Source organism: Anguilla anguilla, chromosome 6, assembly GCF_013347855.1.
Source record: "Anguilla anguilla isolate fAngAng1 chromosome 6, fAngAng1.pri, whole genome shotgun sequence".
Taxonomy (NCBI): Eukaryota; Metazoa; Chordata; class Actinopteri; order Anguilliformes; family Anguillidae; genus Anguilla; species Anguilla anguilla.
Window position 1 is genome coordinate 7,014,449 of NC_049206.1, and position 18,384 is coordinate 7,032,832.

Below are 18,384 nucleotides of genomic sequence, written 5' to 3' on the forward strand. Positions count from 1 at the left end.
CCACAGGAGGCACCCTGACCGGCCTTTCGGAGTTTCGGAGTGCAGAAAGAGAGTGTAGGCTGTGTCTCATACGATGCCGGCTTTGGCTTCGCAGCACATTTAACAAGACGAAGGTCTATTCTAAAATAAAATAAAACCACGAAACATAATAAGGGAAGCAGGAAACTTAATATCGTTACAGCTCTAGTGAGGGCCAATAAAGTATCCCACATTACGCTTACATAAACACATATCTTGATAAATTATGATATTTTTTAATCTGTGTCTTTTTTTTTCCTGTCACGTTAGGTATTCTTCTACTGATTTCTGTCAACAGACGATTTCCGAACCTCGCCTCACGCACACGTGCCCCCCTGACTGCGCAGGGAGCTCGGCTGGGCTGACATTTGATAATGGCGTCCGGACCGCTCTTTTCTCCTTCGTGCTAACGCTCTGATAACATCTCCCGCCTTGAGGTGGTGGGAGGCTGTTGAAAGAGAGCTCAAATTAAACAGTGCGCCAGCCAAGCCGAAATCTATATGCAGGCTCACAAGCGGCAGTAAAGTTTTAATACCACGGGTGCAAACAGAGGGGTGGTGCAATTTGGTTAGCTTTTCACGGTGCAGGGAGTTGTGCGCAATGGTAATTTATGAAACTCCACGATCAGCAGGCTGTGGAGATTTCTCAGGGCAAATAAAACTGATTGAAAAGAGGTAGTTATATTCGAAAGGTAAGAGAGGATCCTGCAACACTTAAAAAAAACTTTTTAAAACGCCAGACTTTGGCACAGTGGTAAATGTTGAACGTTGTATGCGTAAGCTTTTATTTCTCATGGTATCAGCCACTGAAAGGTGGATGCATAACAATATAACAAAGAATGCACAAGCTGAATATATGTGTGCCTTTAATGAATGTATGCAGTATGATACAAAGAATGCTTGCGGGTTATTTGATTGAAAAGGACATATGTGGTTCAGCTTTTATGCTGTATTCATGGTGTATGTTTTTATTGATATCATAATTCATTTAAAAAAATTATGTTGTTAGTGCTGCTGGGTGGCTCACCCCATTAAGGCCCTGTTCCAGTGTGCTCGTGAGTCCCGTTGGTGTGGTGTCAAGCTTGGACTGTGCCAAAACAGTGACCCTGCAGGGCGATCCGTAATTGGTGGTAGGGTTGCCCAGGGAGGGAGGGAGGCAGTTGGCTGCGGTGATCGCGTCTCGCCGCTCAGCAAGTGTTCTCCGCTGGTCGACGGTCCGCTCGCTAAATTTCACACCTGAGGTTTTTCTCTGTGCGAGGTCAACTCCTGGACCGCGAGGTCACAAAAAGAGAAGCAGCGGCCTTCCGTCGCACGTTCCTGCGGAGAGCCCACGCTCGTTTGCTGGTAAATTGATCATTTTGCGGCTTGTAATTTACATTCCAAATTAGGAGAGACGGGGAGCGGAGAGGGGGTGGGGAAGGATTGTGGCGTATGCGGTACGCTGTGCAACAGGCTTTTGTAATGTCACCTGGGGAGTGATTTGCTGCGGTTTGGATCTCGGCATTATTCCTCAATCTGAGCGAAAGCAGTAAGTAAATTGTACTTTTGGGTTCGTGCCAGTGCCATTTGTTGACTATAAGATCATGCTGTCAATGCGTTAATTGAAATAACCACCCACAGGGCATACTTTTTCCCGCGCCTGCTTTAGACAAGTTACAAGGCCTGAAAGGATCGTTCTAACCCCTTATTCGTTAGGCAGATTGTAAGCCGCTGTTAAGCAGAATGAGAAATACATCTCACAGTGCAGGCCATGAAAGGCAAAAAAAAAAAAATTCAGTGCCCTCCAAAATTATTGGCAACCTTGATAAACATGAGCAAAAATGACTGTGTACACTAAACCACACAGGTACTGAGCTATGTAAAATTATTTTATTTTATACTCTCTGAGAAAAGGTGTTCAAAAAAAGTAATGTTTGCGTTTGTGCACCTTCACTTCACAAGGACAACACTGCTGGGGCGTCCCTTGTAGTGCTTTATGAGCCTGGTGATCATATTGCCGGGGGGGATCCTTTACCATTCCTCCATACAGAACCTTTTGAAGATCCTTTGCTCGTGGGGTACCCTCTTCAATTCAATCCACAAATGTCCAATGGAGTTCAGGTCTGGAGACTCAGGATCATCGCAAAACAGTAATTTTGTGGCCTGTTAACCATTAGCCTACTTGGTTGGTTTTGAGGTAAACTTGGGATCATTATTTGTGTTCCAGTCACAAAGTATCATTGGAGCTGTGACTATCTACATTTGCTGAAAGGCTTAGCAAGTGTGCTTGGACAGAATATAAGGTATTATATGTGCGGTAGAAAGATAACACTAGATTATCGTGAGAACTACAGAAACTTCCCATCATGCAGTAGGTACGTGGAGTCATTTCTTCGAGTGCAAATCTGAGAGTGTGCTAGCTGGTGAAGCGAGATGCATTTTTGTTTCACTAGAAACATTCAGGAAAAAGCTCCAAAGCTCAGAGGATGCTGTTTCAGTTCGGATCACATTTTGCCGTTGTGTCAAACGTCGTCCTTGTAAACCTCAACCTTTAGACAGCAGTGAGTTTTGACACTGTACGCGAAGTGCCAAGTGTATGAGGTGCTATAAATATGGCAACAAGCAGTGTGTGTTTGTTTAATTTTCACATCACGTCTAATCACATTTAATGTTTAATTTTAAAGCCAAAAATGTGCTAGGCACAGACACTTTTACAAAGACTTTTACAAAGGTTTTATTTATTTATTTATTTATTTATTTATTTAATTTGTCTTACTGCTCATCTGCTTTCTGATTAGGGCTCACCACTAAACAAGACATGAAATTCAAGCCCACACAAGCCCATTTCAGTCCTGTGCAGATAACGTTACCTCAAAGCAAATTACATTCTTCTGAAGGCTACTGCCACTGCCAGCATTCAGGACAATTCACATTTGTGTGATAGTGCTGCACAGTTCAAGTTAAAGTCGGGCTACTTGTCTCTTTCTCGATGCCTCAGTAAATCCCTAGGATTTAAGAAGCACGGGTATCCTATGATTGAAGTGATCGATTCAACGTAACTGTAAAAGTAATAAGTTTACACACACGTATTTAAATATTTATAAAAACAGGTGGTGTGTCTGAAACAAAACGGTAATCAGGAGGTGTGTTTACTGCATCTTGAGAACCATTGAATAGAGAAATTTTTACTTCCCTGAGCGTGCTTGCACTTCTTAGTAATACTTTCCGGCATTAGACAAGTTCACAACAGATGACAGATGGCAGGAGGTTTGTTTTTTTTTTCCACAGACCTGCCAGTTTATTGTTCTTATCATAACAAAGAAAGGATTCAGGATTTCTCCCAAAAAAAATGTGCCTCAAGTTTCACGAGCAGCCGCCCCATCCCACATCACATCAGTAATGCTTGTGCTCTTACGCTTCTCAAAAACCTCACATAAATGGAAGCCATTTTGTTTGCTCTTACAATCCCTCTGTGTTACCCGCGAGGATCTGGCGAGACATCAAGTGTGTCCTTGCTTTGAGAGAGGCTGGGAAACAACGGTTTATCGCGCTTAAAATAAAAGTTTGGGATTTTTAACTCACAAGCGCAGTTCTTAGCAGGGATGGCACTAAATCATCTCCCTAAAAAAAACAAAAAAACATGATGACACGCCACACTGGGAAACAAAGTAGAGTGTACAAGAACAAAAAAACCCGATAAGAGAAAAAAAAAAACAAACAAACACACACACAAACAGGCACAATGGAATATTCACTGAATATATATTTCATTTTTCATTGATACATGTTATGCTTTTGTTAATTGTTGAATAACCTATTTTAAAATAAAGCAATTGAAAAAAAAAAAACAACTAAAAAAAAAAAAAACCCAAAACCCTCCCTAGCATATGATTGATGCCAATTTCAGCAGTGTTTTTGGCACAGTGCAGTTGAATCGATAGTCCAGCAACGCAAGATCCTGGAAACAATAGGACCTGGACAGACTTTCAATGAAGGTTGCATCTCTAGCAGTGACCTGGCTTATCTTCCCCTTCAGCCAGCATGCAGAAATGAGGTGTGAGGTATCCTTATTCCACGTGCGCTCTACCTAAAATGGCCTTTTGAGGAGGTACCAAGGAACGGGATTCAACGGGTACTGAGACATAGGGAACGCATCAAGATTTATGTTTAACAACTACTTTGGACTTTAAGGATACCCATTGTTTTCACAGGAACTCAGCAAGTTGCCTTCCAATGTGGTTTGCGAAAATGCTACACAGATGGCAGCAAAGTTTTTGTCCACTTTTGCATTTTTCTACACACTGTGGGACTTCCGTTGTCTGCTTATTAAATTTTTAAGTTTCCTTTTCAATGAGGTGACAGAATATATAAAGATAGATACACAGGATAGATGCACAGGGCATTGAGACATTCACTCTGTCTCCATTTCAGTACATAAAATATAATACAATCTTAACTCTTGTGTTCCGTTTAATTATTAGCACCTGTGAAAAGCAAAGGCCTAGAATCAAAACTAGATACTGAAAGCTCTCTTATACCTCCACTAAGGAAGCAATTGAACACATCTGACTAATCAGAAACACCTGTGAAACCATTTGTACCCAACATTATGGTGCCCTGCAATGGGGGGACTATGTATAAAAAGTGCTGAAATTTTTACATGGTGCAACCAAAATGTATAGACACACCCTTTAATAAAAGCTGAGAATTTTCCATTTAACCACATGATGTGAATTGTTTGATGGCAAATCTAAAATTGCAGAGTATAGAGTCAAATCAAGAAAAAATATGTCTTTGTCCCAGACATTATGGACCTCACTGTATCCATCTCAATCAAGTTGATATATAGTGGATGCAATAAGCTACAGGATATCTATCTCAGTTCCAAACAATATGAACTATATAAGATTAATGCTCGCCATTTACCTGTGCAATCACATTAAACAATGAACGTGTCATTCATCTTTAGTGATAAAGATGTGATTTATATTTTTAAAATCCATAATAATGAAGGCACGGGGGCATAAATCATGTTTATCTTTGAAAAATTTAAATGCAAAAAGTTGTAATGCAGTAGATAATTGTTATTTATTGTTTTGAGCTGACACTCTCAATTATTTTTAGTCTTTTTCTTATTATAGCCTACTCAAAGAAACCGTTCTGACAAAAAGAAGAAAGACATCTCTCAATAGCGTCATTCCTCTTTTACTGAAAGTTTAAAACGGGTCAGTTTGGCTCAAACCGAACAGGACCGTAACGGCTGCCGAAAAAGAGATCCAGTGGAAAGACCTGACAGAAAGGCACACAATAAGCTGTTCAGTGTTTAATTAAACTCTAACGGAGTACATCCGGGTCCAGCGGAGAACTTCTCTGCCAATAGAGCTGTGTCCTAACAAATCACACAGCTCACTGAGACATTATGACCACCGTCGTGTTGCGTATCGCAACAATCATTCCACAATTTAATCATTTTACGTTTGCTGGATTTTATACTAAGTAGATGGCTTCTATTCTGCCTACCTGAGGCAGGTGCCGTGACTAGATTGTGTTAGCAAACAATTCTTATTGTTTTTTTTAATGCATGCGATGTGAATTTATAAACTCTATATAACAAAATGTCATCAGAATCTTGCCAAATCACAGAGTACAGATATTTAAATATTTCTGTCTTGCGTGTATAATCATCCATTCTGCACTTTAGAGAACATGGCGCGCTGTTCCTTAAGATGTCTGTTAGATATTTTGGGTTTAAGAAGGTCTGCTGAGGTAACGAGGTTTTTGTCTTTTAGGGAGGCAGAGTTTAAGTGCAAACTTGTCTTGGTTAACAGCGTCCATTAGAAAATTAGACGGGTCTGACGGAAACCAGCCATACGCTCGAGTTGTGAACCGGAGCGAAATCGCACACTCGCTGAATTTTTAAAAGGGACATTTTCTAATGGAAATTGTGATTAATCTCCTGACCATTTCTGTTATCTAAAAAAACTAAAACCTAAAAGAGCAGTTGACTCTGCTTATTCTACAGAGTGCTCCAAGACAGTATGAAATAATTGATGACGAACGGTGAGGCATTGAGCAGCACGGTGCTTGGTGGAGAGCGGACCGTTTTTTAACGTCTTACAAGAGAGAATGCAGGGTACGTTTCTGCTTTCTGCGCGTGTACCTCAATCTCAGCGGTGCTCATTTAAGACTTGATCCTGACAGGAAGCTGCTCCTGCCTTCTCTCTAAAGGACACTGGTCTGTCTTCCGTAGCCTGAGATTTTTCTCCCTCCATTCTCTTCATTTAGCCGCCCCTGGAGACCCACAGGTGAAAAGTTCCGTGCGGAATTTGCGTCTTCACTCCATAGCTAGCACAAAGCCCTTCCTCTAACGAGGTGCAGTCGCGAGGGCTTGCATGCAACCCTGCCTGAGCCGGACGTGGTGTGGATAAAGTTCCAGGCAAGTCAACTGGACAGCTATATTTAATCTGTGGGCTGGTTATCCGCGAAGAAAAAATGGCGGGCTAACCGAAAACTCAGAAAGCTTTCCAAACAATTGCACGTCAAGGGAGCTTGCCATGTCGGATTGCCAGGATGACTCAAGATTGGAAACGAACGCTTGGGGAGGTCTGTGGTTTCACGTTTTTACCGTGGTCACGGGCCTGGCAATGTGTACAATGTAAGCACACGCTCTAAGTAAATTGATTTATTGAACATTGTGCAAAAAAAACAAAAAAAAAAACACCTTACCTAATGTGAGAAAAGGCTTTCTGTGGTGTCGCATGCATATTAGTATGCACTTCGATGGGTTTAACGAGAAATCAGATGAATACGCATTCGTTCTTAACTCTAAACACCGTAAACGATCTCGCAAAACACCTGTCTAGTTTTTACTCAACACGCTCTCCTCAGTAATCACGAAATGTTGAATCTTGACAGACACCTGCTCCAGATTTGGATCACTGGCAACTTTGGTTGTCGGTGTCTATTTCATTTGATGAGATGTGTTGGAAGTATCGCAACGCACTTGTAATTACGCTTGTCAGACAGCAATGCTGCTATAATGAATCAGGCTTGTATCGCTTGTTTATATTGGAGCCTGTGACTAATGGTCGATTTACACATTAATCCACATCTTTTTGGAGGTGAAATTGTCCTTGATTACACAAATGCACATAGTGTGCAAGTCCTCCGTAGCCAGGAAGAAAAAAAGAGAAAAATCTTTCTTTATGCCTCACTAGCCTACGTGTAGAAACAGAAAAGTATAGCCTACAGTCGACATGGTTGCTGCTTCACACAACTTGGAGCGACTTCGTTCAAATTAAATAATAAATACTCATTAGTCATCTGGTTTTAAATTATTTCACTCACCCCATTCCAAGTTCACTATGCAAAACAGAGATTTGGCACAAGGCACATTTTTTAATTTGAGTTTTCTGCTTGGTTGGCTGGCAGGTCACTCCAATCTCTTTGAACTAATAACCGCAAATTTTTACCTGTTTATAGGTCATTCGCATGTACTGCCAAACTTCTTCCCTGTAATTACCATTAAAGAATTCATTTTTTTCTTAGATCTTCTTGATTAAATTGTCTGTTCATAGATTGGGTTCTTTGATTGAATACCTATAACATTGGCCGTGTTGAGAATCTTTAAACCACACGTCATTTTGTAACTTAAAGCCAATGAAATTGGGACATTATTCAGTTTAAAGTTTGTTAACAGGTGGATTTGTTTTCTTGAACTATTTCATGACAAGCACACACCAATTGTTATTTAATCTCAAAAATACTTGTGTTATACATATTTAAACATGCATGCGATCATGCAATTAATCTCTCATTTTTCTACAGAATGATTGCATTTTGACAAATAAATAATGGTATGATAAAAAGGGCAACACCATCGACTCTCAATGTGCCGGTAGTGTGCAATGATTCGACCTCAAAAGTTCACACTAGCCTTTAATTCGTATCTCTTTACTAATTTAACTTGACACGGAAACATTAGAATCATCAAAATATTTTGTTCAACCAATTTGTCCTCCTAATGAGTTATTTTCGGCATGATATGTTAATGCACTAGCTTTGGGGAGCTTTTAATTTGACTTTATTCACAGCAGGATAAACCGGTCAACTGGCTGAAAGAGAAAAAAGTATTTGTTAGCAGGGACCTTTGCTCTCGCAGTTAACTAAAGCTGTGCTACTGTGCTGTTGAGTGTTCATTCTTACTCCTAGGTATGACTAGAACGCTGCTGTTGCGTGCTTATTCTCACGCACACGCGTCATTGGAATTCTGCTGTTGCGTGTTTATTCTTACGCACACGTATGACCGGAACGCTGCCGTTGCGTGCTTATTCTCACGCACACGCGTGATTGGAATTCTGCTGTTGCGTGCTTATTCTCACGCACACGCGTGATTGGAATTCTGCTGTTGCGTGCTTATTCTCATGCACACGCGTGATTGGAATTCTGCTGTTGCGTGCTTATTCTCATGCACACGCTTGATTGGAATTCTGCTGTTGCGTGTTTATTCTCATGCACACGTATGACCGGAACGCTGCCGTTGACAGTTCTTATGCGCACCTTTGACTCAAACTCTACCATTGACTGTTTATTCTCACGCACTCATCGACACCGAGACCTTCGGGGGTCAGAATGACATCAGGAAATAAATTGTTCTGTCGCGGTTGCAGAACCGGGGAAATTGCACTGTGGGGATGAAGGACAGCGTGTTATTCTGATCGCTGTTGGGGTGCGTACGCATCACGAGGCGTCTGTGTTCTGAGATCTAACCAGCACGCGCTTACTTGCCACATTTAGGTTGTTCTTGAAATAAGTTTTACCTCGTATTTGATTAAAATGACTTTCAAAATAAATACGACTGGCAGTTTGCTTACAAACAAAATACGTGATCCATGCTGTTAGTTCAACAGGCAAAAAAAAAAAAAAATCTAATTCTGTTTGTTTCTAGTCAGGAAGGGCTTGACATTGACTTGCCTTTATAAGGACAGAGAAGAATCCGTCAGGCCGACGGCACGACTACCGCCAGCGCGATTGTGTGCTGCAGATTATGAGTCCTCTGGCAGTGTCAGAGGGCTGCTAAGCTGCAGAGCCAGAGTAGAAACACCATTGTAGACTATGGTAAGAGACTAATACACCGTCCCCACTCACAACAATCTCTCCGATCAAATGGTCTCCGTCGCTGTTTTTGGTCGACGGGACGGGCTTCGGGCATCAAAATGGAGACGGCGGGCCCCGGCGGCGGGGTCGTGGAAATTAGGCAGCGGTCTGTTACGGGACGCCTCCCCCCAGGCCGGGGCGGAGCGGCGGGTGCCTCTCCAGCGGGGCGGAAGCGTCGCCGTGAGGATCGTCTGCCGCGCGGGGCCTTCGAGCCCGAGCCCGAGCGGAGGAGAGGCAGCTGGAGCGGGCCCTTCAGGAACGGAGAGCCCACATTACCGGGAATTAACGGGTGAATGCGCAGTGAATACGCGGCGGAGGGGGGGGTGGTTTAATGACACGGCGAAACCCCGTTGAATCCTCCCCCCCCCCCCCCCCCGCCCGTTTCCCGATTTAATATTCACGGCGGAGTGGGCCTACGAGGATAAATAAACATGGTTTAGCCCGGGAATGCGGGGGCGGGGGCGGGGGGGTGAGGAGCCCGTCATTCGAGGCTTATTTACGTCGGGACGCTTCTTTCAAGCGCGGCTTCAAGTTTACACGCCGCCGCGTGGCGTTGGAAGATTGCCGGCCTCCTTCCAGCGACGTGTAATTTCCTTTTCCGCGTGTCACGAAAAGCCGACTGACTCGCTGTTGTTCTTCCTTAATTCTGCGCGGTTAGAGCTCGCGGTGCGGAACGCTGTTTTATTTTACGTGATGTACGTAGTGTGACCTCTAAAATTAAAAAAAAATAAATAAATTTTGTGAGAAGCTTCCCTTGAGCACGTGCAGCGTATCGGCACGTCATTAGGAGCGCTTGACAACGTGATTGGCTTGCCCCCTGACCTGTAAGCGAAGGGTTGTCCCCCCCCCCCCCCACAAGGTTAATTAACCGCAGGTTCGCTTGCTCTTGATCGAAGGGGCTCGAAGGGAAAGTGGATTCCTCGCCGAAACCTTCGCCGTTGCCCGTTGGGGGATTTGCGCCGTTAACGGAGCGTTACGACTCCGTACGAGGCTGACGCCCCGACGAGGCGAAGCGGCGGGTGTGACCGACCGCGCTGGGTCATCCGCGCGGTGGAGACGGGGCCCAATCACAGCGCACGGGAAGTCCCCTTGCCCCTGCTTGTAATTGGCTGTGGCCCTGTTGCACTGTCCCTTGCCACCACCACCACCACCAAAAATAAACAAAAACATCAACAACAACAACAACAAAAACCAGGCCTACATTCAATCTAAATGCCAGTATGTCTTCTGGGAAAGATGCAGTTGGGAGGGCTTGGCCATCCTTATGCTGACAAGGGCCTGTTGGGGGGGAAAAAAACCACCAATAAAAACAAACACACAAACAGCATTTTGCTTGTTTGTTTTTTAAAAGGCAAGTGGGCTTCTGACAACCATGTCTTCACCTCTGATTGCCTTTATACATTATAGATGTGTACCTCATGTTTTCTGATACCAGCTCAACACACAAAAAAGCATACCAAAAAGCACGACTGAAATATTAATAAAACCCCAAGGCGTCCCTTTTCTATGAAAACGTTATAAAGCCTGTAGTCATCGACCCATGCACCAAAGAGCGCCTTTATTTGTCTCAAGTTCTTGACACAAGTTTTTCAACACCGTTACAATTTCGTTTAAAATAAAAAAAAAAAACAACAAGAAACGAACAAACGAGTGTTCCTAGCTTTTTATTACTCCCGCAAGTCAAAAACCTAGAAATAAATGACCTGGATTCAATAACTTAACTTTGACCCATTGACTCATTTCAAGTCTTCCCCTTTTTTTTCTTCATGCAGTGCGGCGAGTTGATAAAGTGATCCCATCAAACTATGAAGAATAAAGTGGCGTTTATTTTTAAGGCGAAGTTTATGGAACGTTTTGATTCGGGCTTTAGCGGATTCGCTCTGGCTTTACACTGTTACGGCTGAAAGTCGAGGGGGGGGGGGGTTCCTCCCGAACAACGTCAATATTTAATCTGGGATTTTTATGGCAGTTAGCGGAGGTCAGTGCCAGTCAACGAGCGTGATGCGTTTCCTTCAGCACCGTCGCCCACGGTTACCTGGAACAGAAAGATCACCTCTCCGTCACTTCGCGTCCCGCGACTCTTTAAAGTTGCGCGTGTCGTGCAAAGGCTCATGGGACGGAACCTCAGCCGCCAATGATGCGCTGGCCCGGGGGGGGGGAGGGGAATCAGGAAGAGGTTAACCTCTCGGAAACGCATTTACCCGTCAGTCGCCGCGAAACAAAGGCACTGCTAGGCGTTTCTTGAGCCCGACGGAGCCGTGATGGCTCGAGAGCCGCCATGGCATACGTTGCCCATGCATATTTAACACGTGCCTCCGAGGTATGTCTCTCCATAATAGCTTTGCATTTATCTCCTGACTCTACTGGGGATGGGGAGTTTTTTTTCTTTCTTCTTCTTCTTCTTCTTTTTCTGTCAAGTGTTTTCCTCTCTGCGCCGTTTGAATGCATGGGAGGGCCCTGCGCTTCCGGCGCAGTCGTTCTGAAGAGCCTCTAATGCGGCGCCTGCATTACCGCATCGGCCGCTCGTAACTGAAGGGGCCGTCGTAAGGCTGGGGCTGCGGCGGAACGAAAACAGGAAGCGAAAACAGAGCCGCGTGCAGATTTTCAAGTAAAACCGCAGCGGCGACGGAGTAATTTGGGGAGCAAAAATATTGACTAACGCGGTCGTGGCAACGCAACATGCGTTTTTATGACATTGAGCCTTGAGATGTGAACGGTATTCGTCGCAGCAAGCGCGACGTGCACTGCTGTGCTCGCACGCGAGTTGATGACTTTAACAGGAAGCTCTTTGGAGTGCGCCAGGCCATCTAGCGACAGTGGAGAGCTGAGAGAGGGGCAGGAGTGAACGCACAGGGTTTGTGTTTTTTTGCAGTGAGGCGCTTGTTTTCCTCCGCACCTCCATTTTGTATCTCCCTCCTCCGGTCGGTGAAACGTGGATCTGAAACGGGAGGCTACGCGTGCGGTTGTGTACGTGCGGGGTGAGCCCCCATCCCCACCCGGATTTTAAGCAGTCCTACGTCCGCACCGCGTTGGGAAATCAGAAGGGCAGCTTGCGCTTGGCTTTGATCAGCGCGGGGGGAAGGCCGATGCGTTGGGCTACACACGCGGGTAGCGAGTCCCACGGGGTTGGGGGGGACGGGCGGGCTCTCGGACGATGCCTCTGACACACACCCCTCCCAGGACAGGTCACGCGGCGAGGTGCTCGCTCCCATGATGCTCGGCGGCGTAGCCGGCAGTCATTTCTGGTGTGGAGAGAGAAACAGGTTTTTATCGCCCTCCCTTTAAAAAAACAAAACAAAAACAAACGTGCAGTTCTGTCCTTCATTTAGTTCTCGGTTGGCGGTTTCCCCCCTCTCTCCACCGTGGCGCTCCAGCGCAGACGATGAGTGGTGCGCGGGAGGGGGGGGGCGGGGGGGGCTGGGCGGGGGGCAGGCCTCCCGTGAGCGGCTCGCTCGGTGAGAGGTTGTCTCCACGCTTGACCGGAGAGCCGCTTCCTGACAGATTGATGCACAGCGCATCCCTGCGCACAGCAAACAAAAGGTGAGCCGGGTTGCCTCCCCGTGGGGCTGTGCTGGATGTGGTTGTGTGCCCCCGCCACGCCCCCTCCTCTCCTCCCCCTCGCACGCCCACTTCACAACGTGTCCTTCAGGCCGACGGCAGGCTGTGGGGGGGGGGGGGGGGGGTGGGGTACAGAGGCAGAAACGCGTTTGTTCGCTGGAGCTAGCCGCACTCGTCCCGTCCCTGCAGAGGGAGCGTTAACGTGCGCCTGCGAGAAGCGTGAAGCTGACCGATGTGCGTTCGGACACGCCCGAGCCTTCGCACGTCACCTGACTCGCCCTGCCGATTAGGGCTCGGAAGGCCGTCGCTGCAGAAAATGTCCGTCTTAAAAGTCCGGGTGTCTTAAGTGTTTCAGTTTTCTAATGAGACTTCTTTTTTTCCCTCTCTCTCTTAAATAGAATGTATTAGCTTTTTTTTGCTTGACAAATGAAATTATCTCTCCTCATTGACACCTTTTTGCCTCATTTAGAAAATAAAATAGAAATTTTTCAGTCTAAGTGTAAAACCAAAATGCTCGTTGTGCTTGACTTGTTTTTTGATTTTTGCAGCGATGTGGGTGTTTCTTCTTTGTGGCACCGGCGTCCTTCTTGATCCGCGGTGGTTCTCCCGCCGAGGGTCGGTCGAGCGTCGTGCGTGCCGAACTGCATCGCTTCTCCATCGCGAAAGTAAAACACGCGCCCAGTAATTATTTTTATACAGACGTTTTCTTTTCTAAACACTCGCTCGCAGACGGTGCTGTTGAATTACCCCCGAGGGAGATTCTAATGACCGTCCCTCTCGCTGGAGACACGCGGCGAAAGGCAACGGGGGGGGGGGGGGGGGGTCTGTTGGAGGGCCGCTCGGAGTTCAGAGCGGCTCGTCCTCGCAGACGGTCCGAGCGAAAGGAGCGTCCGATTCGATGGAGGAACCGCCTCCGCTAGAACCGCCACGCGGATCGCGGAACAGCGCCGACGGAGGTAAAAGTCACGCGTCTTAGTCAGTCCTGAGTCACGCTCGGAACGAATATAAAGGGTGGAGCGGAGGATGAATCAAAAAAGAAATTTAAAATACCAGACCTGGGTCAAATACGTATTTGTTTTTGGATTCAGATGCTTTCCACGCTTTACTGATCTTGTCTGGGTGTGTTGGAACCAGCCAGTGTAATTCTCTCAAAGGTGCAAACCTCGTCTGGTCTGGTCTGGTCTGGTCATATTGGAAGGCTCAGTTGCACCAGGCAAGATCAACAGAGCACAGAAAAGTATTTGAATCCAAAACACCTATTTGACCCAGGTCTGGAAAATACACGTTTACATACTGTGTTTTTTTTGTCCTTTTTCTCCCCAAAACTGGGAACGAACCCCAGAGCTCATTCCGTATCCCCCGCAGGACTGCCAGCCAGAGTTGGCACCGCTGTTGTCCGGACTCGGTTTCCGTACCGCGGGGTCTATATAACGATATCTCTATTGGCACTCTGCTCACCTTAATTGATAAGCAGGGGTACCGGTATAAATATTCATAGTCTGATGAACTGCAGCTCACAGGACACAGGGCCTGCGGTAAATCGCAGTAAATCGCAGTAAAGCGTGACTCACGAGGGGCCCGCTGCCTGCTCCTAAGGAAGCGTGTGAAGCAGACCTCTCTGGAGGCACGTTTTCCAACCGCCAGGCTTTCCTGTGGTGTGGGAGTACGGACGATCTCATTGGTTCTCGTGTTATAGAGAGGGGAAAAAAAAAAAACCTCAGATCCGATCGGCGGCGCTCGCTGGCGTCTTTCCCCACGCGGCCGGTCCCGGGTGCGAAAGGGCACGCGGTGCGATCGCCCAATTACGCTGTGACTCCGGAACCTTTAAAACAAAGACGCCGTCCGCCAGTCAGCTGAGACCTGATGTGGGAGGCTGCGCTCGCTGGGGAAGACCGGAGACGCGATATTATGGAGAAAAGAGAGATAGAGAGGGAGAGAGAGAAAAAAACCTGTTTGGAAGTTATTATTTATTTGTGTGGGAAGAAAATAAGAGTAGCGGCACAGTGAAGTGAGCCGTTGTCGACCGTGCCGTGAAGTGCACGCGTTTATTAAGTGTCCGCGTGGTTATTTTTCCGTTGTGTTAAATGAAACCGTGGTGACGCTGAGCACCTGCGCGGCGTGTGTCCCCCCCCCCCCCCCCCCCGGATTCCCCCAGCGCTCTCCGCACTCCCCACCACCCGGGGGGCCCCTGGTCTCCTTCGCGTGCGTCGCCGTGGCGATTCGGCTAACGAAATCGGTATTTTTAGCGACGCGGTCGCAAGGGCCCCGGCGGACACAGGTGGGCGGATGGGCGTCGCCGGCTGCTTGCTAGGAGCAGGTTAGCCTCTGGCCATGGGTCGTCTCTGCCCGTAAGACGCAGCGGAGAGAGAGAGCCAGGAAGCTGTAAGTAAAGCGTCGAGCACGGTTTCCTCGGTTTTTTCCCCTGTTTTTAGTTTAGTTTTTATTTTTTTTCGTTTTTGGCCGTGTCCTGAACAAAGGGCCTCGCGCTCGAATCCTTCGGCGTGGCCAAGGACAGCGGGGCCAGGAGATGTGCGCAGCGCGGCACGGAATTAAACATGCTGCTAGCGCTCCCCTCAGACCATACCCTGACTCCCTGCCCACCCGGTTAGCAGCGGGAGGACAGTTTTACAGCACAGCTGTTAGCGTACAGCTCACGCGGCGCGGGGAGAAGGAGGAAGAGGGCCTCGTCTGAAATGACGGACATTCGCGCCGACAGGCGATCCTCCAATGTGCGCAGACGCTTATTTCATGAACGGCCGGGCGCCAGATGGTCTCGGGTGAGAGTTCGCGAGCGGGTGCCCCGCGTACCCGTCGAATATTAAGACTGTGTGTTCGTGATGGGAGAGCCTGCACCCCCCCACACACACCCCCCCCACCTTGAGCTGTCAGGGAGAGATACCGGGGGGGCGGGGGGGGGGGGGTGGTTTGCTGCGGGGCACGCTTGTGATGCCGAGCTACTCAGCCTGATGAAGGAGAGGCGGTGAGGGATTTGAGCTGCATGAGCAGGAATCCTCTCAGCACCGCAACTTGTGCAGTTATAATCCCAAGCAGGGCGCCGGTGCTGGACCCTCCCGGCCTGCGAGCCTCTATCGGACCTCCGTCGGCCCACCGGCGTTTTCCCAAAAAAAATGGCGGTGCGGAGGTTCGACCAGCTACCGCCAGCTGCTTGGCCCTCTTTTAAAAGGTGGCCCTCTCTCCTGTCTCAACCACCTCACTCCCAAAGTGGATTCAGTAAGGGAAGACCACACTATCGGCAACAGTTATATTACCCAATGATCATGTGTTATTTTAGCTGGAAAGATATGGGTCGTAACGCAATTTCAACACCATACACAGTACTACAGTCCTTCCTGAACTGCTTGCTTTTTTTTTTTTTTTTACTGGCCGTCCCAAATCTGTGCTGACGCGGTCTCGTCAGGAGGCCGACAGTTTGACTGTGGTGAAAGAGCCCGCAAGATCTCTCCACAGATCCTACAGGCTGTGTTGTTGTTCAGTTTACATGAGAGGGTGGTAACAGCTTGTCAGTGTGTATAGTGATGGGCCATGCAGAGTGACTGCAAGCAAGATAACACCATCCCTACTGCTGAACCGGGAAAAACAGGATGTTTGCACTTTGCCAGTGACTAAGCCACTGACGGTGTCTGAAGCGAGTGGCTTACTTACAAGGTGCTAACGCTCTGTTTCCACGTTCAGCTGTGATGCTAATGGTGCTGACTGCTATAGCTCATCAGTGTTTCTGTGCGACTGACACGAGCCTGCGATGTACATTTTCAAACAGTCGACCGAAAACTACTGCAATAAAAATAACGTCCTAGGTTCAGCCACCGTTTGTCTTTGTTTGACTCACAAATAAATGCAAGCATTAATTTTTTCCATTTTCTTCACAGTCGTGAACTCACCAAACTGTGCTTTGTCGAGAAATTACAACATTCGCTTTTAATTGCGAGCGAGTGAAAGTTGAGGATGAATCGTGGCTGAATCGAGGCCCGCGTTTGAAAGTAAGTTGCGCTGCACAGTGCAGCGCATTCAGGTGAAATTCGTGATGCGCCGCCCAGCCGCGGTCCTCTTCGCGCTGTCCTGAAATGGCCGATGACCTTCTCACTGCTGGAACGGATTGCCGTCTTGCCGAGTCAGCGGTGCTGATTGTGCAGGTTGGGTAGTGGCAGGAGCAGCATCTTGGCGTATTGTGCAGATTTCGCAACATTACATTCTTACATCCATTATCATTTTTTTCATTTTTTTTTCCCCAAAAAGGGTCACTGGAGTGTATAAGGTGTGCCTGCCCCAAAATGAGTCTGTAGTCCACTCAGCTATGCTAGTATGTGTATTTGATGGGTCCCTAGAAGGCACTAAATTTCTAATTGCGTTCCCAGTTTTAAAAACCATTTCTAATTTGGGTCCCGGTATTAAAATGCTTAAGAGCCAGTGGTCCACATTAAGGGCACATCCTCTGCTTTAGGTCCTGGAACCCCTCAGATAACACAAATGAATGAATGCCGTTACCCAAATGATCGTGAGAGATCAGCGTGCTGGATGCTGAGAGCTCCTGAGACGATCAGTCTCCCGTCCCTCTGTGCCAGAGAGATTTTCAGTTCCCCCCACTCAGAAGCTTTCTCTCTTGGATGGGATGGTTCGCAAATCACATCTTGCCCTTTTCAGTAATTAGTGGCTGAGTGCAACTTTCATTGGAAATGATCTTGACTGTAGTTGTTTTAAATGAGGTGCATCTCCAGTGTGAACTTTAAGTGTTCAATTACTCTAATGTACTAGAGTATGTCATGTACTCCAGTCATGCTGTCTCTCTCACTCTCTCTTTCTCTCTCTCTCGCTCTCTTTCTCTCTCCCCTCTCTCACTCATTCTCTTTCCTGCCTCTCTGTCACTCTTTCTCTCTCTCCTGTCTCTTTCTCTCTTTCTCCTCTCTCTCTCTCTTTCTCACTCTCTCCTCTCTCTTTCACTTTCGTTCTTGCTCCCCCTGCTCTCTCTCTTTCTTTGCTCTTCTTCACACTCATTTTCATTCGCTTTGGGTGACTGTCTCCCACTAATTCTCTAATTATCTCTCTCTCTCTCTCCCTCTCTCTCTCTCCCTCTCTCTCTCTCTCTCATCTCTCCCTCTCTCTCTCTCTCTCCCTCCCTCTCCCTCTCTCTCTCTCTCTCTCTCTCTGCCTCTTTCTCTCCCGCCATCGCTCTCCCTTCCTCTGTCTCTGCTCATGCCTGTTCGCGGTTGGCCCCGTGCGATTGGGGCGGACAGCCTGCGTTTTTGGGCCACGCCCAGGTGAGGGCCCGTGAGGCGTGGCGTTCGCCGCGGGCCGCGCGCCAACGCTCGCGGGAACGTGTCCTGACGGGGGTTTCATTAAAAAATGTTTTTCCCTCAATTAGCCAGGCTGTCCCCCAGGCTCCGCCCACTTTCCCACCAGCTGGGGCTCAGAGACAGAGCGGTTGTTCCCTGCACTTGGAACGGTACTTCTCTCTAGGGTTTTCCACACACTTGTTCCTGGTTATGGTTGTACACTTTGTTGTACGTCGCTCTGGATAAGAGCGTCTGCCAAATGCCTGTAATGTAATGTTATGAGAGGGGCATGGGGGGGGGGCTATGCACAACCATGTCCCCCGGGTGTGTCTCTGCTTTTGCATTTCTGCGAGCACGCAGTGCAGGGCAGAGATTTTTGGGCGAGG

At 47.4% G+C, this 18,384-nt stretch overlaps 1 protein-coding gene across 5 annotated transcripts in view; it reads left to right on the forward strand.

The window, feature by feature from the left end:
• Nucleotides 1–18,384, forward strand: part of astn1 (astrotactin 1) — a 323,396-nt gene that overhangs the window by 15,550 nt on the left and 289,462 nt on the right. The window contains exons 1-2 of one of the 5 annotated variants that reach the window (XM_035422535.1): nt 5,656–6,129; nt 6,282–6,599. The exons of 3 other annotated variants lie outside the window; for them this stretch is intronic. In XM_035422535.1, coding sequence (XP_035278426.1) covers nt 6,551–6,599 — 49 coding nt within the window. In that variant the 5' untranslated portion in view covers nt 5,656–6,129; nt 6,282–6,550. Of the gene's footprint in view, nt 1–5,655; nt 6,600–18,384 lie in introns of those variants that run through there. One more of the 5 variants, XM_035422534.1, reaches the window with a different exon arrangement.